This window comes from Pezoporus occidentalis, unplaced genomic scaffold (genome assembly GCF_034315485.1).
Source record: "Pezoporus occidentalis ecotype Australia unplaced genomic scaffold, CSIRO_AGI_Poc_V1 ctg84, whole genome shotgun sequence".
Classification (NCBI taxonomy): Eukaryota; Metazoa; Chordata; class Aves; order Psittaciformes; family Psittacidae; genus Pezoporus; species Pezoporus occidentalis.
In genome coordinates this window covers 1,413,885-1,439,065 of record NW_026916203.1, presented here as the reverse complement: position 1 = coordinate 1,439,065, position 25,181 = coordinate 1,413,885, and the positions used below count along the sequence as shown (strand labels likewise).

Below are 25,181 nucleotides of genomic sequence, written 5' to 3'. Positions count from 1 at the left end.
CTTTGTGTAGAGAGTTCATTTTTTAGTGAATTTTATGCCTCAGCAAGGCAAAACAGTAACACAATGTGGCATTGTCTGTCACTACCTGATAGGTGATGCTTTGGACATGAGCTCTTTCCTCTAGCCGCTTTTGTGTGGCTTGGTTTACCTTTTAGGGGACGTATGTGCAAGGTTATTTCTAGAATTACATTTTATAAACTCAAGTCTGCCATGATTCTGGTTGATAACTTGAGTGGCACCAAGTGATTGCTCCTTTTTATCTTTGGTCTTTCACTCAAACTGTATTAAAAGGCAAAGTACAAACTTTCATCCTTACAGTTTTTTCTAAACAACTGTTTCTTGAATAAGGTCTCTCGTTCTCATTCTACTCCCCCTCCCCTCCCTGCCTTTGACCATCATTATTACATGAATCTTCTCATTACCTGCTTTAATGGGCTCACTAGTTGCATTACATTGAGGAGAGGTGATCAGGTACAGTTCTTCTAAAAGCAGCTGGCTTGTTCTTTTGTTTCCGGTGTCTTTCAAGGAAAACATTAATTGGCCTGGCTGTATGTGGTATGGCTAAGGCTTCTTTACTGGATTCATGCTTTCAAGGCATCTACATAATGCATCAAATACTTCTGCACAAATGTTACAAGTGGAGATTGTTGCAGTATGGAGTGTTGTTTCATCTGAGCTTGCCAGTAATTTGATAGTAGTGCCACCTGATCAAAGTATGAATCATGGTAGCATGGAGCAGTAACAGTAGGCTATTGGGACCAAATGCGTGGCAGAAACACCAGCAGTTCTCTGAATCTGTGTGTTGAACAAAGGCACCTTGTGAACTTGACTCTGGAGTACTTCTGAGGTACTACTTCCCCTACTGTATGGAAGCACTATTTGCAGTCAGCCCTGAGTCTCCATTAGGTGCCTGTAACTGCAGCGAATCAGCTCATGGTTGGTAATTACCATGCCCCAATTCTGTGTAGTGCAGACCTTGGCTCCCTCCAGTGTCAGTGAGTCTGTTGACTTCCTGTTTTGAAATAGCTCCTGATACCGTGTAAACACATTTTCCAGATAGGTGCTTTGCTGTAGTGAAGTAGTTGCAATCAGTGGCTTACATGTACACATTTTGTTGCGGCATATTCTTGGTAATGGGTGTAGCTTTATGAGTGTGTTTGGGAGCTTTCAGATGTAAGAAGGTGAAAGACTTCTCTTCTGCAGAAGTACTGGAAGCAGCATGATCCAGTATTTAGGAATGTGTATTTTACTCTAAAATGTGAGTAGTGACAGTTAAGGTTGTATGTAAGTTTTAAGTTGTAATTTTCTGACTTCTGATAACCAAAAAATTGTGGACTCAGTGAGTTTTAGTAACATTTTTGAGAATTTTACAGCACAGAAGGTTGAATGTTGAGAGAAGAAATCCACAGACAGAATCATAATTTTCCTGGTTTTGAAACACGTTGACTTATTTAAAAAAAGCCAGCCAAACAAAACCCTATTAACAATAACAGTCTGTTCACAACTGAAAAGCCTTTGACTGTCACAAGAATGATTTTGAGTGCAAGCTAATGAAAGTTTAGGATTTCTTCTGCTGAACTTCTTGTACATTGTAAGGGAGGAGGAACTGTCTCTGTGAACATAATTACAGGTCAGTAACAATTCTTTGTACTTTCTAATGTTCACAGAGTGTATCTGCCTTTGTTACTTGCACATTTTGTGCAAAGTTTTGTCTAAGCAGCAGTCAGGCAGAAGCTAATAACCCCTCCTGCTTTTGCGCTTTAAATCTGAGGCAAAATGTTGAGCAACATGTGTTTTTCGGAGAAGTAGTAACTGCCTGTAAATGAGCACTTCCTCCTGCTACCTATAGTCCATGCCTCAAACTATGTAAACTAAATGTAGAGAGGTTTCCTAGTTTGCTCTTACTTGACCTTTTCTGTGTCTGACACATGATTTTGTTGTTTCAAATTTTGACTTGTTCAGGTAAAACTAAATACTAGCAGAATGCTCGTAATCCTAATGCCATGTAAGCCATGCTTCAGCTTTGTACTGCTAGCCCTTTAAATAAAGATTCAGTACAAGGCAGGGAAGGGAATCAAAAGGAAATGAGCCTGAACATGTCAGCCAGAGAAGTAGTGGATATTTTTCAGATTAATTGACTTTGAACAGGGAGTATTTCTAGTTTTGTCTCCATCTCCCTTTCCTTTCTCTTTGCCTTCAGATCACTGATTGTGGTGTCAAATCAGTCCCTAAAAGCATGCCTTATACTTACGTCTGTAAATTATGTGTAGCTTAAAGCTAGGATAACAGTACATTAAACATTCCCATTTTTCCTGCCTCTGGTAAAACAGAATGTGGAAGCTCCATTGGCATCTTAGAATTGGCTTCTTAGGCTACTCCATCTTTGTAATAGAGCTTCCTTATGTTTTAAGAGACCAGACTTCTGTAGTTCAGCTAATTCAGAAGAATTCCAGTGTTTTCATAAAGTGAGCTAGTTTTGAATGGTACTTTAAAGGTAGGAAGTTTTTGACAAGGTGACTTACGTAATCTTCATCATCACAAATGCACATAAACCTTCTGCCCAGATTAATAAAGGCTTTAAACCTTGACTTGTCCTTTTGACTGGTGCATTGTGTGCTTGACTTTTTGTTCTATGTCCTACCTTGCAATGTAAATACATGCTGATAGAGTGTGTTTAGATATTAAGCTTTGATGCAACATCATGTTGTGGTTTTAACTTTTATCTGCTTGCTTTTTCTGAACAGCAGGTGACCATTTAATTCTACATTTAATAGGTTCTGTTCACTATACAGTGCTTTAACAGTGAACAAAGGGAATGCTTTCTGTTCTTACTGTCTTAGTATGTTGTCATCTTTTTAGAGGCTTGTCTCAGGATTTTAGTGAAGTTAGTATGTGATTTCTGAAGATATACCTGGAAATAGTTATTGACAACACAGGTGCAGAAAAATTACTAAGATGACCACCATTCAGTACAAACAGAAAATAAGACTTTTTGAGTCCAGTTTCCTCACTGCTTACTGCAGTAACTGTAGGCAATGATCTTGACCTAAGTTTCACATTCCCTGGAGTACTCTTCATTGTGGTACTCTGCTTTCTTGATCACAGCTCACTGGTGCACGAGAGCCTCGTATGCAGAACACCTGCTTATCATGTAGGTGAGAAGGAGGCTAGGCTCTGGCTGGTTTTGAACTTGGTGGTTGCTGGCCGAGTCTGGATGCAAATAATCGAGTTCCAGGTGACTGAACCTCATAAGTCTCTAATGTGGGTTTCTCTCTTCTGCCTGCCTGTTTCCATGAGATTTCTTCGTCTGGGGGCCTGTCATACTCCCACTTTGATTATTTGAGCTAGCTGTCTTTTTCCTGGTGATCAGTAGTGGTCTGTTGAAAGTGACTACATTAAGGGAATGAGTGAATATTCAGAGAGCCCTTGCTACAGGTCAGACTGGTGTTGGAAGCAGAGGACAGGCAGAGGGCAGTGGGAAAGCAGGCGGCTTTGGAGTATTTGGGGCATGAAAACTGCTGAAGGGTTCAGACTGAGTGAAACGTAAGAAACTATGTAGCTGGTTCATGTGGTAGCGCCAGGGTGCTCAGTACAGCTAGCAGGTATGGACAGTTTTTGCTCCAAATCCAGATGGGAAGAGGGTCTGCTGATCTTCGCATGGGAAGATTTTATTTGTTAAGTCCAACCCTATGTAACCATGGGGATGGTGAACAGATGCACTGCTCATGTGATGCCATTCTTCTACCAATGCAGCTGTAGCTACTTTTGATACTGTTGGATTTGTCAGTATTTTGCAGTTCCTATAGAAATAGTTCCTTTTCTGTGAAGTAACAGCAATGTTGCTTTTCTTTTTAATAAAATTCTTTTGTGCACACTCTCGTCAACATATAAAAAGGCTCTGCAAAATGAAAGAAAAAGGTTTTATACCAAAACTGTTCTAAATTTTTTAATTGGTGATTCATATAACTTTACATTGCATTTCTTTACCTTAAAACGGGTATGCAGATTAACAGAGCATCATTTAATGATGATTGTTTAGACTAAGATGTACTTAATTGGACAGTGTACCTCACATGTTCTTATGAGTATGAACAATGTTTAAGCCACATACACACTTGGTAACTTTGGTGAACTGTAGTCATGTGCGGTGAAGCAGATAATAATTTGTATAGATGGCAGCTATACTTCAGCTTCATAGGAATCTAAAGGTCAGAGCCTCTATATTGAACAGCCTGAAAAGCCCCAATCAGTATTAGTTTATATATGTTATTTTTAGAGTGAGTAACATAGTAGGCTGTTAGTTTTTGGAGTAGAGAAGCATTTTTTTTTTTTAAAATGTCACAGACAATGAAAGAGAAAATACTAATTTTACACAAATGTATATGCTATCTTTAATGTAGTACTTGGAAGATTTCAGTCTGATTGGTTGTTTTTTTTTGTGCCACCAGGGGGCATGGGACGACAGGTTTTTTTCCTTCTAGTATCCCATCGTCTGCATATTTGTTTCCTTTTGTTTTCAGTTGATCTATTTTATAAGTTTCTAGTATTTGTCTTTAAGATATTGCGATTCTAGGATGTTGGCTCTGCGTCTCAGTTAGCTTAACCTGGTTTTGTTGTCAAAATATATTCATGTCTTTTGGAAAGCAGTAACTGTTTGTGTGTGTTGTATTTTAAAACCTGTTACTGTTTTCAGGATGTATCAATCTAAGAAAAAACCCCAAAGCAGTGGGTTAGCATTTTACACAGAGCAGAAAATGAGGGGTTTAACTTACCAACAGCTTAAAAAAATACTAAAACATATCTTCTGAAGAATTATAAAGAGCTCCCATAAAGATGGAATTACAGGGATGACGATTTAGTAGTATCAAAAAGGTTCTCCTAAAGGCTATTTTATGTGTCTTGGTAAAGAGTATTTTGTTTTTCATTCCCACAGACTTCTGGAATTGAACAGAATTTAGAGAAAAGTGCACATCACAATTTAGAAAGGAGGCTTAATCCTTTGTAAACTACAGCCTAACTACAAAAGTTGGAATTAACTTGGTATTTGAGGAAAGCAGTTTGTCCCTTAAAAGGAAAATGCAAAGCCGTCAAGTGAATTATTGTTAAAGGGGAAAAAATCCTTGTGTACAGATATTGTTTCTAATATTATTCTGTATTACTTAAAAAAATGAAGCATTGGTGCCAGGAAAAAGTTTTTTACTTGTAATTAAAATCGTAGGTCACAGAGTAGGTGTCTACTGAATTCAGCTAGTTGTGTTGAATGTAATGGGTAAAATGTAAATGCCTGAATCCACAGTGGGTTTTGTTGTAGTGACAACTTCCGAAGAAAAACTTAATCGTATATTATATATTTTGGGGTCTGACCACAACTTTAATAATAGGAAGTAGCTGTTTTTTTGTTATCTATCTTCTCTTATTGTTAGGTTGAAGTCATTCTGAGGAAAGAAGTAAATTACTGTTAAGATGAAATATCCCTAAAGCTGTGTTAAATAATCTGGCCTTAGTGATTCTGCAGGAACTAACAAATTCATTTCTAGAAAAAAGCATACCTCAAATAATTTTGAAGGAGTGGCTAGTACATGAGAGGGCAGTAGCATTTCCAGGCATCTTATTCTGCTATGCTCCTTCCAGTATTCTAACAATACTGTGATTAGATGCTATTAAATTGCTTTGTGATATCTGTCTCTCCTTGTAAGTTACTTTGGGAGATAGGATGACTTCTTTCAGTTCACACTGATGTTATTCTGTATCCTTCCTCTTGCAGTGCACACTAGAATCATCTTACAAAATCCTGTTGTTTGGCAGCTGAATATGACCTTCTGACTGAAAGTGCTATTAGTTTGAGCTGTCTTTTACAGGACTGTTTGTAGTAGTGCAGTTTTACAGATTATTAGTATGGCAAGGCTATTAAGGCATATTTTACCTCCAGTAATTTACCTCCAATTTCTCTCTGAATTTCACTGAGAATAAGAAGCTCAGTATTTATTGAGGTACTATTCTACATGTACAGGAAAAAAAAAATTATCCATCCTGTTAATCCCATCATGATGTGACTTCCTCCTAAAAAGTGGCGTTCGCTTTGATGTTTTGATGTGATGATAAATGATCATTTTTTTGCAAATCTGTAAAAGATATGAAAAAGGTTGAAGTTTGCATAATTGCTACTTGAAACAGCATGACCTTTTATGATTATCTTTGTATCAGTGATTAAATATTGTGCTGCAATTTGGAGTTCATAGTGGAGATACAACTTCCGCTGTTTTCCTAAATTCTCAAGGGAAGAGGTTTCATATGTTGGCTCAATTTTTGATTAGTTTGTCTTTACATAAAGTAAAGATTTTTCTGTGTGATCATCTTACTATATTCTTTTAGTTCTATCATGAATTGATCTGAGAAATAATTAAACTTTACTGTGTGTGTTGCTTTTTTTTTTTTTACAGGGTCAGCTTTCAATATTGCAAGAAAAAATAGATCACTTAGAACGCCTGTTGGCAGAAAATAATGAGATTATTTCAAACATACGAGATTCTGTGATCAATCTGAGTGAATCAGTAAAGGATGGGCAAAAAAATCCAGAGGCTATAAACTTCAGTCAAGGATCTGTCTCTGAGCTCTTTCCTTCTGCTTCAGTTTTGCTTGCAGTTGATTCTGAGGATTGTTTGTTTGCTTCAAAAAGTGGAAGTCATGGTTCAGGTGTACAGGTAAGCAGTATGTCATTCTCTCGTCTTCTCCTGAAGTCCTCAGTGTCATTACTTTTTAATTCTGAAAACGTCTGATTACCAGTAAAAGCTTGGTACTGAGTTCCTAATCTAAGATTTAATATAATTATTCAGGTGACTGTTGTGTTTAAAAGGTGTTTTGAAACTGTTCCTTTTTAACTTTTTTAAACTGTCTAGAAATTGAGTAGTGATTATGAAGACCCAATGTTCCAGAAAGTAGTTCTTGAGGAAAAAAAAACCACCAAAAAACCACCCCCCCACCCCCCCCACCCCCCAAAAAAAAACCCAAAAATCCACAACAAAAAAACTCCTAAGAAAGCAGTGATTATTTATACTCAGATTATTGTCCAGTACTATCAGAAGTTCTTTGGAAACAATTTAAAAGTCTCCTTCAGTTTCCCCAGATTGTTCTGTAACTGATGACAGATAAACTGGAAATAGTGGATGGCCTTGATTTAAATAGGTTTTACTAGGCATATGTGTGTAGATGGGTCTTGATGGGGAGCTATAGAATGTTCAAGAATAATTTTTTTAAAAATCTCAGGTACTGTGTTCCCTTTTGAATGCCTTTTCTGTATTTGAGCATTCTTGTGTGTCTGCTGTTTGTATAGGCACTTCGGTCAGAAAGGAGGAACATATACCATGTTAACTGGTTGGCATGAACTGGAGAGGTTGAAGATTTTAAAGTCAGACACTTCAAGTTGGGTTTATTTTGCGTTCTGGTGATGCTTGCAAGTTTATGGACTCTTACATATTCAGTTTTAAATGGAGTATTTCAGGAACACTGAGAATATGGTCTGAAGTTTGTGATCTGTACTGTTTTGGGGAGTTCTGTGGGAGTACTATAAATATTCATAGTACCCTAAAGCAAAGATTAGATTTTGTATTCCAGCTTTCTCATTCTAGAAATGCAGGTATTTCTATTGCAGGAGAAAGACAGTGGACTCAAGCTGAGTAACTACACACATTAGAGCAATTGTAACCTCTGATGTAGCATTCGTAGTGCCTTTAGCTCCTCAGGGATAGGCACCCCCTTAACAGATCTTAAAGAGAAAGTAGGCCTTTTTTGTCCCTGTTTCTAATATACATTAAGACTTCTGTGATAGAAAGTTAAAGCATGTGAAACTATGATTGCGTGTTTTCAAATTACTGTATTGTTAACAGGTATTCTTTATACAGTCTGGTACCATATTAAGTTATGTGCTTTTCTAGGTGCATTAGAAATAAGTTAGAGTAAACGTGAATTATGAATTTTGGGGAAATGCGTTGGCTTAAATTCTTGGGCATGTTAACCTGTTATGAATGGAAAGTTAAAACATGATTGCTTGAAATGTTCTCATTAAAATGTTTAGCTTCACATTTGCAGAATATCAAAACATACACTTACCTACCTAATGGCAGGCTGAAGTAGCTAAACTGCTTTTGGACAATTTACTTTTAAGAGTATATGCATGTGCCTAAAGGTAACAAATGTAGCAGGGTATATTCTTAATACTGTTCCCCTAATCACACGTTCTTTCGTTGCCTTGGGATAGGGAGGGAAGGTGGGCTTGTCTAATGCTTTTCATGTCATTGCATCAGTACCTTGTACTCAGAAGGTTATCCACCATCATCATTAAATCACGTTAATACTGCTTCTGTATACAGTTTCTCATCCTTCAAGCCTGGCCTGCATTTCAGTTACGAAATCTAAGATGTTGACTTCAGTGAAATTCCTGTAATACCACATTACCAAGCTGATCTAAATTACTATATTTGAATACAGTTTTACTATTTAATACTTTGCCAAGCCTGATAAATTAGCTGAGCTTGTAGAATACATTTTCTTCTAGTTTGTTTTTTTTTTTAATTGAGAAGACGAAGAAATTGAATAGATTATTCAGAGCGTTGTTTTTTTAAAATTACTTTTTAAATTCTAAACCAGCTTATAAATGTTAATTATGTGATGTTCATAAATGTTAACTTAAACCCACAGATACGGACCTTACTTTTCCTGTTTGTTTTTTAAGTGCGTGTATGAGTATGAAATGAGACTAGAAAGAAGTAAGAGTTGAGACATAGTGTTCGGATAAAAATCACTTTAGAGATTTTTAAGAGGCTTTACTGAACGAATTATGGGAGTTCATTATAGTCTTTATAGTCAGAAATATTACCAGGACTTGTTACTCAGATTTCTTTATTTTTTTTTTTCATAAACTGGACAAAACAAGTTATTAATAATATGAGACCCAAAAGATACTTAAAGGATGTTTCTTATCAAGAAAACACCACCTTTAGTGGCAGTGTTTGTAAGTAGTTAGGAAATTGTAATAGAGCTGGCTGCTAAAAATAATGCTAAATTGAGAATTGATATAATTCAAATTAAATAGAAGACTAATGTGTACATTTTTCAAAAGATAAATGTGGAGCTAGGTAATTAAACCAACAAAATGAAGAACTCTGGATTAGATATGGTTACGACCTGACACTTTTCTAGGTCAATAGTTCAAGAAGTAACTGGAATTTGTGCTCAAAGAAGATAGAATTCTCAACATTCCTCACGCTGGAAGGTCTTTTAACTGATATAGTGAGATATCTCTTCTCTTGTCCCTTTCAAATACTGAAGCATCTAACATTGTTCTTAGTAATGTTGCTCCTTTAAAAATAAGGCATGAATCAAGGTGGCCTGATGAGGCACAAACTGTGCTTTTATTTTTCCTCTGCAGGGGCTTAGGTTTCACTGGAGTAAATATTGTGATGCTTGCCCAAGAGCTGCATTACTTCAGCAGTTTGAGTCCCTTGGTATAGAGAAAGGATGATCCCATATAGAGAAAAAGACCACTGATAAGTTTTCAGATGTTTTAATTGAACAGCTTTGTAACAACGTGACTGTCTTCTGAAGCAGCCATAATTAAGACAGTCAGCACCCTTTCTGAATTTGTTTGCTATTTTTACAATGTCCTTGCTTATAAGTATTTTATCCTTAGAAATAAAAGGAAAAATACTGGAAAATACTTGTATTTAACCTTTTTATAATTCCAGTAGAAGTTTGAGTCCTTTTTTTTATTCTCCCTGACTGCTTTTGATTAACATTCAAATCACAAAATGTTTGAATGCTTGAGGTTGGGAGGGACCTCTGAAGGTCATCTGGTCTAACTCCTAACTCCTTGCTCAAGAAGGGCCACTTACCCAGTTACCCAGGACCATTCCCAGAAGGCTTTTCAGTATCTCTGAGGATGGAGATTGTACAGCCTCTCTGGGCAACCTATGTCAGTGCTTAGTCACCCTTACGTGGACAGCGTTTCCTGATGTTCAGCAGGAACTTGTGTTAAAACACAGGAAGTTTGTACCCATTGCCTCTTGTATTGTCATTGGGCACTATTGAAAAGAACGTGGCTCCTCCTTCTCTGCACTCTTACTTCAGGTATTTGTGCACATGGATAAGATCCCTGAAAGCCTTCTCTAAGGTAAACAGTTTAAGCTTCCTCAGCCTTTCCTCATGTGAGAGCTGCTCCAGTTTCTTCATCATCTTCGTGAGCCTTTGTTGGCCTTTGTCCAGTGTGTCCATGTCTGTTGTACTGGGGAGCTTGGAGCTGGTCACGGAACTGCAGGTGTGGCTTCATCAGTGTTGAGTAAAGCGGAAGGACTCTTTGCCCTGCTGGTAGCGCTTCTCCTTAATGCAGCCCAGGGTGCCACTGGCTTTCTTTGCTGCAAGGGCAGGTTGTTGTGTGTTACAATGTTCAATTTGGTGTCCACCAGCATTCTGAGGTCCTGTTCTGCCAAGCTGCTTCCCAGCTGGGCAGCCCCCAGCATCTTCTGGTGCTGCAGTACTTTACTCTTTGCCTTGTTGAACTGCCTGAGGTTCCTCTGGACCCCTTTCTCCAGCCTGTTCAAGTCCTGCTGGATGACAGCACAACCCTCTGGTGTATCAGCCTCTCCTTCCAGTTTGGTGTCATCTGCAGACTTGCTGAAGGTGCACTCTGCTGATCATCCAGATCATTAATGAAGATGTTAGACAGTAGCGAACCCATAGCACACCACTGGTTACTAGCCTCCACCTAGACTTCATGCCACTGATCGCCATCCTCTGGGTCTGGCTCTTCAGCTGGTTTTGGTCCATCTCATTGTCAGCTCAGTGCTGAAGGCCTTACAGAAGTTATGGTAGACAATATCCATTGCTTTCTGTTCATCTGCCAGGCCAGTCATTTTGTTATAGAAGTTTCTCAAGTTGGTCAAGCATGACGTGCCCTTGCTGAATCCATGGTGACTACTCCTTTTGACTTTCTTGTCCTTCATGTGCTTGGAATTGGTTTCCAGGGTAAGCTGCTTCCTCACCTTCCTAGGGCTGAAGGTGAAGCTGACCAGGTGTAGTTCCCTGAGTCCTCCTCCTTGCCATTCTTGAAGATAGAAATGTCATTGCTTTCTTCCAGTCCTTGAGCAATTTGCCTAAACATTGTGATTGTTCAAAGATTCTTCAGAGTGGCCTTGGGGTGACATCTGCCAGCTCCCTCAGTACTTGTGGGTGCATCCCATCAGGGCCCATGGTCTTGCACATACATAATGTGCAGTTTGTTTAAGTATTCCCTGACCTGGCCCTTTTCCACCAAGGGCACATCTTCCTTGCTCCAGACTTTTCTCCCTGGGGCCTGGGATTCCTGAAGGCCAGTAAAGACTGAGGTGAAGGAGGCATTAAGTACCTCAGCCTCTTCCTCGTCCTTTGTCGCTGTTACCCTCTGCATCCAAAAAACTTTGGAGATTGTCATTACCTCCTCTTGCTAATACAGTTATAGGAATAGTTTTTGTCTTTCACAATCTGCCAGTGGCCGGATTAAGTTCCGGTCCGGCTTTGGCTCTTCTGATTTTTCTCCCTGCATAACGTCATGACATCCTCCCGAGTTGCCTGTCCTTCTTCTAAAGGTCAGAAACTTTCCTGTTTCTCCTGAGTTCCATCCAGAGTTCTCTGTTCAGTCAGGTCGGTGGCCTTCGCCGCTGGCTCATCTTTGAGCACATGGACATGACCTGCTCTTGCACCTCCAAAATTTCCTTCTTGAAGAATGTCCATCCTTCCTGGACTCCTTTGACCTTCAGGGCTGCCTCCCAAGGGACTCCATCACCTGGTCTCCTAACCAGGCCAAGGTCTGCCCTTTGGAAGTGCAGGGTAGTAGTTCTGATGAGCCCCCTCCTTTGCCAAGAGTTGAAAACTATCATTTTGTCATTGCTATGCCCAAGACAGCTGCCAGCCATCACATCACCAACAGTCCTCTGTGTTTAAAAACAACAGGTCCACTGGGATATCTCCCTTGACTGGTTTACTCACCAGGTGTGTAAGGATGTTATCTTCCACACATTCCAGGAACCTCTTAGACTGTTCCCTCTCTCCGATATTGTATGCCCAGCAGATATCTGGTAAGGTGAAGTCCTCTGTGAGACTTCTCCCAGCTGCTTACAGAGTATTTTGTCTGCCTCTTCATCATGATTGGGTGGTCTGTAAGACTCCCACCATGATATAGAATCATAGAATCATAGAATAGTTAGGGTTGAAAAGGACCTTAAGATCATCAAGTTCCAACCCCCCTGCCATGGGCAGGCACACCTCACACTAAACCATATCACCCACGGCCTCATCCAGCCTGGTCTTGAACACTGCCAGGGGTGGAGCATTCACAACCTCCCTGGGCAACCTATTCCAGTGCCTCACCACCCTAACAGGAAAGAATTTCCTCCTTATATCCAGTCTAAACTTCCCCTGTTGCCTTGTTGACCTTTCCCATGACTCTTACCCATGAACACTCAACCCTTTTATCACTATTGACAAGCTTTAGACAGTAAATATACTCTCCAACATACAGGGCTACCCCATTGCCTCTCCTTCCTTGCTGATCCCTTCTGAAGAGTTTGTAGCCATCTGTTGCAGCATTCCAGTTGTGTGAGTCATCTCACCATGTTTCTGTGATTGCAGTTGCATCATAGTTTTTTGCTTCCAGCTCCTCCTCTGGCTTGTTGCTTATGCTCCCATGTTATTGGTGTAGATGCACTTCAGTTGGACTATTGAGCCTATCCCCTTTTTGGGGGAAAACTGTCACCAAAAGTTGGGAGAATAAAACTCCTTAACACCAACGTAGTATTAAGAAGCAGGCACTTCCTGATTGCAGCACTGGGTGCTAGGTGGAATTTCCACAAATCAGGCACACCGAGTGCCAATTTCATCATTACATTTATACGCAGAAGTTACAAGATAGTACACTCCCAGTTACAATGATCAGTTAGTGATTTACATACAGTTATAATACCTGCAGTGTCGTTCTCTTTTGCTTGTGTGGGGGAAGGGTCTTCTCGATTTGTGAGTGTGTCTTATAATGAAGGCAGTTTACTGCAGGTCACATTAAAAGTAGGTTTTGTTGCCAAGTTGGCTGCCTAGATTTCTACCTTGCCAGGTTGTCAGGTAACTCATCCTATATACAATAGACCCTAAGTGCTTTGGTTATGCTCTAGAGAGTAAGGACTAAGGCTGGCATTTCACAGGGAACAGGGAGTTCAAGCAACACAGCTTCTAATTTCAAGTAACACAGCAACCTGTGCTAACATAGAGGCTAACTTCTTAAATCAAGATGTTTCTATAGATAACTTTCACAATCTGTCATGGTTCAAGCCCAGCCTGTAACTCAGAACCATGCAGCCACTTGCTCACTCCCCCCACTTCTTCCTCCCCCTGTTCCCGGAGGGATGGGGAGGAGAATCAAAAGAGTCTTAACTCCCATGGGTTGAGATAAGAACAGTCCAGTAATTAAGGTATAACACAAACCACTACTGCTAACACCAGTAATAATAATGATAAGGGAAATAACAAGGGAAGAGAATACAACCGCTCACCACCCGCTGACCCATACCCAGCCCGACCTGAGAAGCGACTACCCCTTCTGGGTAACTACCCTCAGTTTATATACTGGGCATGACATGCTGTGGTACGGAATACCTCTATGGCTAGTTTGGGTCAGGTGTCCTGTCTCTGCTTCCTCCCGACTTCCCCTCCTCCCTGGCAGAGCACGAGACTCAGAAAGAACTTGGTCAGAGTAAACATTACTTAGCAACAACTAAAAACATCGGTGTTATCAGGGTTGTTCCCAGGCTGAAAGTCAAAACCACAGCACTGCACCAGCTACTAAGAAGGAGAAAAATGATTGCTACTGCTGAACCCAGGACACAATCAAACACAAAATATAGACATACTCAGTAAAACTAAAGATAATCTGCAACAGAGCCCCTAATTCCCATATGACCATTCTTAGATGCTTCCATGGTTTCTACCATATGAATAACCCTTTGCTGCTGCATGGATCTACATCCCCTAATTCCACTGAGATGGCAGACTGAAGGACCTTGTCAGCACACCCTTAATCAAATGTTGACATGCTGCCCTCTGCTTACCTCTAGGAAGCTTGGTTTTATCCCTTTCTCCCTTCAGATCCACAGGCAGAGCTCCATGCACACTAGCTGCTGTTTTACATAAAGGCCAACGCTAGCTCCTTGTCTTCCTTGCCTGTCTTTTCTTGAGACCTTGTATCCCTCCATTGCAACTGTACAGTCATTGAAGTTAACCCATCCTGTCTTCATGATACTGACAAGATCATAGGCTTTCAACTGCACACAGATCTCTAGCTCATCATGTTTATTCCCCAAGGTATATTCATTAGTGTTCTTCTGAGAGACAGATTCCCAGAAGGGGTTTGGGTGACTTCTCTGTAATTGTGTCTTTTTGGCACTTCCTTGCTTAAATGTGAATGATGGATGTGACCCTGAATAAGCCCCGTTTTGTTAATTTATTTTTTTTATTACTATTATTATTTTTTTAATCCTTTGATGTCACATGACACCTGTCTATCACTTTGTCAAAGGGCTGCTGATAATTCTCTTCTCCCTTTGTTTCTAGCTAAAAGTTCTTCTTAACAGGTGAGCCATCTTGGCCTTATAACTTTGCCCCACTAGTGAGTTGGATCCCATCTCTCGTAAGAAGACACTGGTGTATGGTCATAGAGCTTGTTGCCAACACCAGCTCCAAGGCCAATTATTGACCTATGCTATCAATGTCCGCGTCTCATACCCCTGCCCCTCACTGGTGGGATTGAAGAGGACAGCGCTTAGGCTTCCATGACCTTGATCACTATCCCCAGAGCTCTGTAGTCACTTTCAATGCAGTCTGGGTTGCCCCTGGAGGCATCATTGGAAGTACAACAAGGGGTAGTCGTCAGTGAGTTGGACAAACTTTGATAATTCCTTTACAGTATCCTGGATCCGGGCACCTGGCAGGCAGAAAACCTCTCTAGATGATGGCTTAGGTCATTGAGCCAGTTATTTCAGACAACTCTTGATAAAGATTCCAAGATTTTTCCTGAATTGCAGTTTCCAGCTCTTGAACTCATAAGCATTGGAGCATGGTTTGAGGTAACTGTAAGGTAATAGGTGTTTGAGAAAAAATTATATGTTATGGACTGTAAAAATTAATATCTTGCAGACTGGAGAAAGTTGCTTGTGAAATTCAGGCTCTCTCCAGAAGAAAAACTCATAGGTAATTCCATGAATTGTTGCTTCTTAAACAGATGTTTTAATGGTTGAAATGTCAAAAGAGTTTATCAGTCTTAAGGTCAATCATTGATAGCTGCCAAATTTACAGAGTATGCACTTCATTTTCTTCAGAAGGTTGCATTTCACAGAAAAAAAACAGTTCCTCAAAATAAAATTTTAGAAAAGCAAGAAAATATGGTATTAGGCTGATTTCAGTGTAACTCTTGCTTTGTCCCTTCAAGCTGGGCATACTGAATGCATGTATCTTCAAGTATTTGTATTTTATATTCAACATTATTGTCCAAAGATGGAAGCAATCGTGGTGAAGAAGTGCTGCGATAAGATCTTGTGCAGGCCATAGGTGTCTACTGTATGGACATTGTAGGCCCAGCTGAGGCTGTACTGTTTCTTGGGTTACAGGGCTTGCATTCCCATGTAACATGACTGAATCCTCTTTCTGTCTTTAAGATGAAGGCCTCTTGTGGGTTGATCTTGCTTGGTTGTGAGATGCCAACCCAGCCAGGGTCAACCCACTGTGGTCCTTTATGGCATCTCACCTCGGGCTTGGGGAAGGAGATCAGGACAGTAATTGAGAGTGGTAGTGGGCAAAACATGGAGTGGACTTTGTCAGAGTTAAATAATATGTGGGGATTCTTTTGTTGTTGAAATGAGGTGAAGGGAGAAGAGGTGGAGTTATATCGTTAGTGTAAAATTTCCACTTTTTCAGTGTTAACGTAATTTTTATTTTGGTGTGGATTTTTTTTTTTTTTTTTTTTTTTTGTGGATGTAAGTGGAGTGATGGACAGATCACAACCCCTGTACCCCTGCACTATTTGGGGTAAGGGTACATAGAGAAGTTGGGAACAAAGGAGTGAAGTTGAACTGGCCTAGCAAAGGGGTGGGGAAAAGGTGTTCTAGTTTTGTCTTTGTTACTTCTTGAGCCATATATTTGTTTCAGGTGTCTGTCTTTTTTCTGAAGTTTGCTAGCAAGACAGAAGCCAGATTACTGCTAGAAGATTTTAACTCTTGTGTTGTTCATGTAGTAAATGACTCCTATAGGCTATTTCTGTGAAGGTGAAATGTGTGTTGAAGGTTTGTCAGGTGTGCAGTTGTATTCTGACATGGGTTTAGAACTAAACTGAAGTTTAGTTTAAGTAAGTTCTTCAAACTGTAGTGCCAGTAAAAGGCTTGTCCAGGTAATAGTTCATGTTCATAAAGTTTGCCTTCTTTCCTAAAAGCAGACCAGACCATTACAAAAAAAAAGAACAAAAAAAAAAAAAGGAAAAAAAAAAGAAAAAAGAGAAAGAAAAGTGGGTATATAAACTTTGATCTGAACTCACATGAGAAGGTTGTCTTTGCAGCTATCTGGTGATATCTAAATTTCATAAGAACTTGTTAAAGTAACTGTAAAGTTACGTCTGGCCTTCTTACTTGCATTGACAAGTGAAATACGTCCTCATTGTATAATTAGTGTGCTGGTTCAACAGTAAATATATAAGGAGCTTTGTTATATTAATTGACTGTAGTTCTGAACATTTCTTTCAGTTTCCTTTTGTGAATTTGTCTTTTGCCGCTATCTCTCATGTTGTCTCTTCTTACTGCTTGCTTAGCTTGTCCTTTTCATTCTCACTCCCATATTTAGTGTACTGTGCTATTCTGTATAATTCTCTCCCTACCCTCCTGACCTAGTGCCATTGTGAGTTGTCATAATTTTTGTGACTTAAAGCTTTTATTCCTACCATTTATCTAATCCATTTAGTATCCTGAGAACAGGGCCTGCCAAATGCTCCTCTTCCTCCTAGCTGTGTCTTGGGTGTCATAGTTGTGACTTGAAATGTACTCTCATTCAACAGTTTTCTATTCATTTGACACTTTTCCCTGTGCAATGAACAAGCTGATCCATTTTTAGTGAAAGCAGCTTTAGTTTGTAACAGCAGAACCGTTTTTGTGAATTTGTGTTTAACATTCTTTTCACTCTTTTTTAATTTTTGTTAGATGTTGGATGTCTACGACATTCTTCCTTTTGATAATCCAGATGGCGGTGTGTGGAAACAAGGATTTGATATCACATACAATGAAAATGAGTGGGACAATGAACCACTTCAGGTTTTTGTTGTGCCTCACTCACATAATGACCCAGGTAATATTTTAATTGTACTGATTTGGGTATCTGGAGGCTTTTGAATTAAAAATATGTTGCCATTTTTTGTTAAGATTTTATGTTTTTTCTAAGTATGCTATGTAATATGTTAGATTTAAGTCTAGCAAGGCAGTTAAGTAGATTATAATTGAAGTGCTATTGACTTCAAGTGACAACTGCTACGATAAAAGTTGTACACGTACTTATTTATTAACCAGAGTAGGACTTCTGTATTGATATTGGAAGCTAGTACGGATTTTCATTGTTCATCCTGCTGGTAACCCCGCATGCTACATTAAATATGGTCTGTTCATAGTTTAACTTTTTGGACTCTCATTGATATTTAACCCTCAGCCTGTGCTAAAGAGATGTGCTTTTTGGAAGATGTGAGGGTTTTGGCTGAAATTCTTTCTTTACTGCTTTGTTCATGCCCCCAACATACAGTGAGATAATATGAAGTCTAGATTTAAACTGAAACCTAGGTTTGCTTACATAATTTGCTTTTTGCCTCCCAAGTGGTGGTTTACTGTGTAATAAATAAGATGGAGATGTGTCACTTTATTTTGAAATGACTGTAAAATATACCAAAAAGCAGTGAATCATGCTACTATAGTATACTCCTTCATAGTACACTGACCAGGAGAGGGTAGTGAAGCTGCTTGTTACGGTGGAAAGCCACAATTTGAGTGACTTTAAAATTTACTGCTGTGTATCTCACTAACAATTTAATTTTCTTTGAAGTACTGTGGCTCTGAGTGAAGTAAGATGCAGTCGTTTGAACATAAGTGACTTATTCCATTTATCTAAAGTCTTTGAAGAAAATGATCTCTGGAATGTGAATTGAGTATATTGTCCAGTTGTGACAGCTAAAGCAACAAAATATGAACATAGTAATAGTACTTGGGGGAAAAAATCAGACTACAAACTTTGATCTGCCTTTTTTTAGAAGTGTCTTTAAACCTGTCCATTTATTTACCCTCTGGTTGTTCTTCTGAAAACTTTCCTAGAAATATGTACTCTACAGTCATTTTATTAATCTGAAAACATCCTAAAGGATGTACAGAACTTACAGTTCTCTTGGTTCGTACTAGAAAAAGGTGTGGACTTTACCTCTCTCCCTTCTTTCTGCTGACATCCTCTCTATAACATTTTTCCATCACTTTGGGTTCTTGGTCAGTGCTTAAAAAAAATACAGCCAAACGACAAAAATCCCACCCCAAACTCCCTAAACAAATACAACCCCCAAACAAACAAATTAAATACCCAAACACCCCCAACCACAAAAGAAGGAAAAAATAGCAGCCCCAAATGAAAAAAAAAAATACCCCACAAAAAATCTTTCCCCCCTGAAAAAAAAACAAAAATGGCCAAACCCCGCCACCCTACCACCCCCTCCAACAAAAGTTCTGAGTCACCAGAATTATTAAACTCCTTAGACAAATGAAGCATAGATATTGCTTTACAACAACAGGTAACTTCACCAACCTTTTCCCATTAAGTCTGTGTTATGGAATTTCCTGTACTTTCCCAGTAGGAATATTGTACTTGCCCAGGAAGTGTGTTTGCAATGTGTCTGTCTATCGCTTAATTTTACATCTGAATGATATCTGTTGGTTCACTTGATTCTATTTTGCCCTTTCCAGGACTGTTCTGGGTCTTTTCCAAGCATAGGGTTGTGACCCATAATGAACTTAGCTTCAGAGGTGGATTTTTACTAGTACTGAGGTATCTATCTTGAGGGGGTGTCAGTCATTAAATCTATAGTAAGGTGCTTGTTCTTCCAGTTTGCTGAAAGAATGCTCTGTAGCTGCACCTTCAATACTAAGATTTGAAGAAATCTGAAGTTACAAGAGCTGTCTCATCTTTCTGTTCCAAGTTTTTCCCTGCTTATTTCCAAGAGCTTGCCCAAAGTATTAATCGTGGTGTTACTTCACCTTTGACAGCTGAATTTCTTACTGATGTCTAGTTTTGGTTCCTAAAGTGTTCCTCCTTAATATCTGCTTCATGTCTTTACTATAAAATTAGATCTGTCCTTCCACGAGCAGCAATAACATAAGAAATCTGCATATCCTCGTGTACAGTCTGCATATCTTCAAGCTTGTTTAGACTTTTCAGTTGATATCAAGTAGAGTTCAACTGAGATACAATCCTGGTAAATGTAAACTGTTCCATCTCCAAAGATGCTTGTGTGAGGCTGGTTATTAGTTGGTGTTACAAAAAGTGTTATTGTAGAAATCTCCTGACTTGATACTGCTTTGATAAGGAAGAAGACAGGCTAAGACTGTTGAAAGATACTTAAATTTCTTATTTTCTTAGGTTGGCTGAAGACTTTTGATGATTACTTCAGAGATCAGACACAGCATATCTTAAATAATATGGTTATAAAACTGCAAGAAGACAACCGAAGGAAATTTATGTGGTCTGAGATTTCTTACTTTTCAAAATGGTGGGAAGGAATAGATAGCCAAAAAAGGGATGCCGTTAAAAGGTTTGAATACTGAACTATTTATTATCTTCCATGTGGCATGTGCTGAGACACTATAGAGGTTTCACTAGTTGTGATGCAGAATTGCTAGGACAGTTCACTACTCAAATTCTGATTTTTTGGGTTCACTTTTTTCCAGTTACAAAATGAAATTCCATTTAGAGAAGTGAAGCCAAATTCCTGAGTTGCTGGAAAAAAAAATTACTAAAGAGTTTCCATGTACAACTGTGAAGATGTCATTCAAATTGTAATGGAATTGTGATTATAAACTTTATTTGAACTCATGTTTAAGTGTTGGTAATGGAGTAAAATAGTCTTTCATATTAAATATTTCCATTTGGCTTTTTTTTTCTTCAGTTATGATACAATTATGAGATTTTTGTTTTTAAATATGTGTATTTTTTATAAGCTTGCCACTGCTTAAATTGTGAACCAGTACTTATTCTGCACCCTTGCTTATAGTTGTTTCTAAAATCACAAGTGAAAATATAATACAGAAGTAAAAGTCTTGCTTAGACATTGAGACAAGAAAGCGTGCTGGTTGGTGAAACTTGAAGTAAGGATCTAGTTTGAGGTTTTCAAAAAGCTGGCGGAATTTTTTTTTTTTTTTGCTGGGGGTGGTGGTACTTCTGTGATTGTGATGTCCTTCTTTTCGTGCTCCTCATTAAGAGGCATAGGTTGTAGTATACATTCTGACTGTGAGAGCCTAATGGCTGCAAAGGTTAGGTAATGCTGGAAATCTTAGGCATGACATAGAAAACTATCAGTTTAAAAATGTATGTACAATGCATGAGTGTTATAGCACAGCTGTTGTTTTTTTGAGACTAAAAAGATCTCTTGGAACACAACAAACAGTAAATGGTAGTCACTAGGGAGCTGCGTGCTTTTTTCAGAGGAAACAGGTAGTGGTTAAACTGTTGTAAGACTTGAGTGAAGCTGCACTAGAGATTATTTTTGCTGTATGTTGTTCATTACTCTCATGGGTATTATCTGTAATGTGACTAAACTTTGATAAGTTTACTGTATTTCTTTCTTGAATTCATGAAACATTTGTATGCTAATGTATAAGTGTTGGAATTACGTATTTAATTGTAGGGACGACCTGATGCTGGAAGCATTACGTTCACTGGCATGTTACTAGAGAACCTGGATTATCCTGTTGTCTTTTTCAAGAAGGCATTTTAATGAGTGAGATGCTACAAAGGCTGTATAGATACAATAAACTTCAAAGCTCTGTCGGCTCACTAAAACAGTAAAAATTGTAGATCAGAGATAGGAGATATTAGTAGTGCTTGAAGCGTGCAGTGTCTAGTCACCTTGCTCAGATGGCCTTCAGTACTGTGGCAGATACACTCATTTTTGTAATCTGTGCAGGAAATAGCTTTCTTTCTCATTAAAAAAAAAATAAATCAAATATTATGGCACATGCAGTAGAGCTTGTAGTTTGCGTTGCATAGAGGTATTAAAAATTTCACTGTTCATCTCTTCAGTCTTTCCCTGTTTGATTAAAGAAATGTAGTCCAGTGATGAAACTAGCACAAGTGATTGAGATTTTGGTACTGTGTCTCTGAAAATGCCTATTGGGTATTCAGAAATAGATTTTTAGGAGTATTTTTCATATGCAAGATTCTGAACACAGTTTATGTGTTTTTTAGGTTAATAAAAGGTGGACAGTTTGAAATAGTAACAGGAGGATGGGTCATGCCTGATGAAGCCTCTCCTCATTATTTTGCTTTAATTGACCAGCTGATAGAAGGACATCAATGGCTAGAAAAGAACCTCGGTATGTAACTTGATGTAGAATTTAACTGTGTTAATACAGGAAGTCAATTAGGAAATGTTTTTTTTTTTGTATTTCTGAGGTGCTTAGAAGGCTCTTTCTACTCTGCTTTCCTGAAACATTAAATCAAACTGCTTACTGGAAGCTATAGAATTGAGTCTAGTATTTGCAGTTACTGTTTGCAGATAGTTCCTCAGTGAAGCATATTTAAACAATTTTATGTTGTAATATTTTGTCTTGGTCAATGAAAGATGTGCATAATATATTAGCATAATAATATGTAACAATTACCAGTTGCCATTTCTGTCTTTTGAATATCATGAAAAAGCCTTAAAATGACTTAAAAATTTTTATTCCCTTAATGTGTTTACATCTGTTCTGCAGAGCTTCATTAGGTTTTCTTACATAAGGCTTTCAAAAAATAAATATGAAGTTTAGTAGTAGTAGTTCTAAAACTCAAACCCATTATAATGTTACTATATTTCAAAATAAAAAAGGCAGACTCACTTTTGAAACTTTGAGGACTTAGTGACTGCAGTAACATTGGCTGAACTGTTTTGGTAGCTTTGGGAGGGTGTTTTTTTGTTTGGTTGGTTGTAGAGATAATGTTCCATAAGTAGAGATAATCCATTTACATAGAAAATGTTTGTACAGTGATTTTAATGTTAACATCACTTCATCTAGTTATCTCAAATTATTTTGAAAAGCTGTTCCATTAGGTTTTCCATAAGTTGCAATTCCCATAAACAGAGATCATCACAATTAAGAAATGGGGGAAGGGAAGGCCTAATAAAAGGGTAGTGCATTCACTACTGGGTTTTGGATGGTTTTTGTTTGTTTGTTTGTTTGTTTGTTTGTTTTGTTGTTTTTTGTAGGACAGTAAAAGTGTGTTTTGAGAACTGTGTTGAATAATCAATTAAACATGAGTTGATTGTCTTATTTGGTAGTATGAAGTTCAGTAAAAATATTGTATTAGTCAACATGATTCTAATGACTGTCAACCAAATAAATAAGAAAAGGCAGTTCTAAAGCTGACAAAGGTTAACATTATTTAAATTACAGTGAAAATTCAACATCATCAATCCATCTCTATGCATTAATTTTCGTTCAACTTTCTTTCGCAACTGTAACATGTAACCTCCTGAAAGTAAAAAAATTCAATGTTTCATTACCATTCCATGTAAAGATGTTTGAGACACAGTTGAAATTTGGAACAATGCAGAATGCTAATCTCAGGCTTTTCATGTAGTTACGCAGAATGCCTTTCCTTGAAGACATTTTATTTTTTTCTAGTTATTAATTGTTCATCTGTTTATTTCTAGCTTGTTGATTACAAGCTTGTTGATTACAGTGGTGTGTTCTGCAGGAGGCAATACTTACCTGTATATTTTATCTTCTTGGAAATTTTATTTTTAGTGCTCTTGATACAGCTTTCTTTGAATGAAAACCAAAACTTTATTCCCTTTTTACTTTTGTCAACAGGAGTAAAACCAAAGTCTGGTTGGGCAATTGATCCTTTTGGGCATTCACCAACTATGGCCTACCTTCTGAAACGCACAGGATTTTCCAATATGCTTATACAGAGAGTTCATTACTCAGTTAAAAAATATTTTGCAACACAGAAGACGCTAGAATTTTTTTGGAGACAGAACTGGGGTATGTTTTTGTTCTTCATGTCAATTTATTTTGCTATTTTACACAGGTAAAATACAGAGAGAACTTGAATAAATATATGGAAATCTTTGAAACCTTTACAGAACAGGTTATTTAGAGAAGTTAGTCTAGACTTGAAAAATTTCGATTTGCAGTTTTGGTAAAAAATGTCCTGTAGGTTAACTTTTGGGGATTTTTTTTGGTTTTTTTTTTTAATAGCAGGGAATGTGAGTACCTGTGTGTTAGGAATGAGGTTAAATATAAAAACTGTATTATTGCCATTATTCCTCTGATCTTCCTGTCTCTTCACTTTCATTTGTGCTTTTCTCTTTAACTTGCTTCTCCCACATTTTTTGCAAGTATATAGGAAAAAGTGAATGAGGTGGGATATTCTTGTGCCTTTTCTCACTTCTTTGTTTTAATCCTCCTATTACGTGGAAGTAAAGTGGAGGAGAAGGGACATTTCTGTTGGAGAGAGGAAAAAAAAAACCCTAAAAGTGAATATTTGGAGATCAAGAGATCTGTGTTATGTTCTTACTAAGAAAAAAAAAACATCCAGGCAACCAGTTCTCTTCAGCTGGTGTGATCAATAACTTCCAGTATTGACAGTAGGTTTTTATGGACTTGAAATTTGTAGTTATCTTTAGTCAGAAAAAAATAGATAAAAAGACATTCCACCATTTTAATTTGCAGTGAAATTTTAATCTAAAACCTTATTCTTAGAATAAATACAATTTCCTTTTTACTTTTATTTATGCAATATGAAGTTTTTTTAGGTAATGTAGTGATTATACCTTAGTAAACTGATGTGTCTGTAAATGAATATACTTTTCAATATGAACAGTTTGATTTTCTTTGTACTGCGCTAACATTCCAAAAAGGTGTATGATGAATGTGTGTAGTCGAGGTTTTAGTGTTTCTGTTTTTTAAAAGTAAGATAATATGTCACTGGGTTGAACAAATGTATTTAGTACTTCCTCTTGAAATGTGATGGTGATTTTGAAGCTTTTCCTCTGTGTTCTTAATTAGAAGTTGTTGGAAGAAGGATATTCAGAGAAAGCAATCTGCTGTACAAGTAAACTTGAGGAGAGCATACCACTGTGAAAGAATTTCCCAGATACTGACAAAGAGATTTTTCTCTGAACATTGGTGTATGCCACTCAGTGCACACAGTAGTTATTATGCACTGTTTAGTTGCATAAGTAAATCACATGTGATTTGGTCCTGTGTTTATGCTTCACAAAAAGGCTTTTCAAAATGGATCAAAGATTACTGCATATGCATCTGGCATGATATGTAAACATAGTACCTGAGATAGAGAACTCCTGTAGTTGAAAAGTAAATGCGTGTATTTATGGAATATTACCTTTGTAGTAATACGTAGTAGTAAGATAGGAGTTTTAAAACAAGCCTTGTATTGGAACTGTAAAGACGCTGTTAAGATTTTGGGGAGTATTTTCATATATTGACATAGGAGCTGGGTTCCGTGGCACATCCTATGACATTCATCAGATTTTTCAGCATAAAATTAAGTAATTAATGCTGAAAATAGGTAATCAGCATTTAGGGGTTTTACCAGATGAGTGAACTTCAGGTTCTCTTTAGTTCTATGAGAACTTAAGGTTCTCTTTAAAGTTAAATCTTGAAAGACCTTTTGAGACTTGACAAAATGTGTGTAGAGCTCTGCTTCTTGTGGGTTAAACTTTATGGAATGGTCTGACTGGATGGAAAAGTTAGGATTGCACAGATGGTCTCAGAAGTGTATAGAACTCTATGTAATTCTGTGTGCAAGCTAATCTACAATAACATAGAATCATACTTTAAAAGTTATGTGCTCAAGAAATTAAGATATTGCTAAACCAAACT

The 25,181-nt window shown here is 37.9% G+C and overlaps 1 protein-coding gene across 4 annotated transcripts in view; it reads left to right on the top strand.

The window, feature by feature from the left end:
- Nucleotides 1–25,181, top strand: part of MAN2A1 (mannosidase alpha class 2A member 1) — a 113,783-nt gene that overhangs the window by 4,442 nt on the left and 84,160 nt on the right. Inside the window, exons 1-6 of one of the 4 annotated variants that reach the window (XM_062604231.1) lie at nucleotides 6,621–6,701; nucleotides 7,331–7,673; nucleotides 17,253–17,397; nucleotides 19,714–19,885; nucleotides 21,538–21,665; nucleotides 23,145–23,318. In XM_062604231.1, the coding sequence (XP_062460215.1) occupies nucleotides 17,253–17,397; nucleotides 19,714–19,885; nucleotides 21,538–21,665; nucleotides 23,145–23,318 (619 nt within the window). In that variant the 5' untranslated portion in view covers nucleotides 6,621–6,701; nucleotides 7,331–7,673. Of the gene's footprint in view, nucleotides 1–6,440; nucleotides 6,702–7,330; nucleotides 7,674–16,246; nucleotides 16,359–17,252; nucleotides 17,398–19,713; nucleotides 19,886–21,537; nucleotides 21,666–23,144; nucleotides 23,319–25,181 lie in introns of those variants that run through there. The other 3 variants (XM_062604229.1, XM_062604232.1, XM_062604230.1) reach the window with 3 other exon arrangements.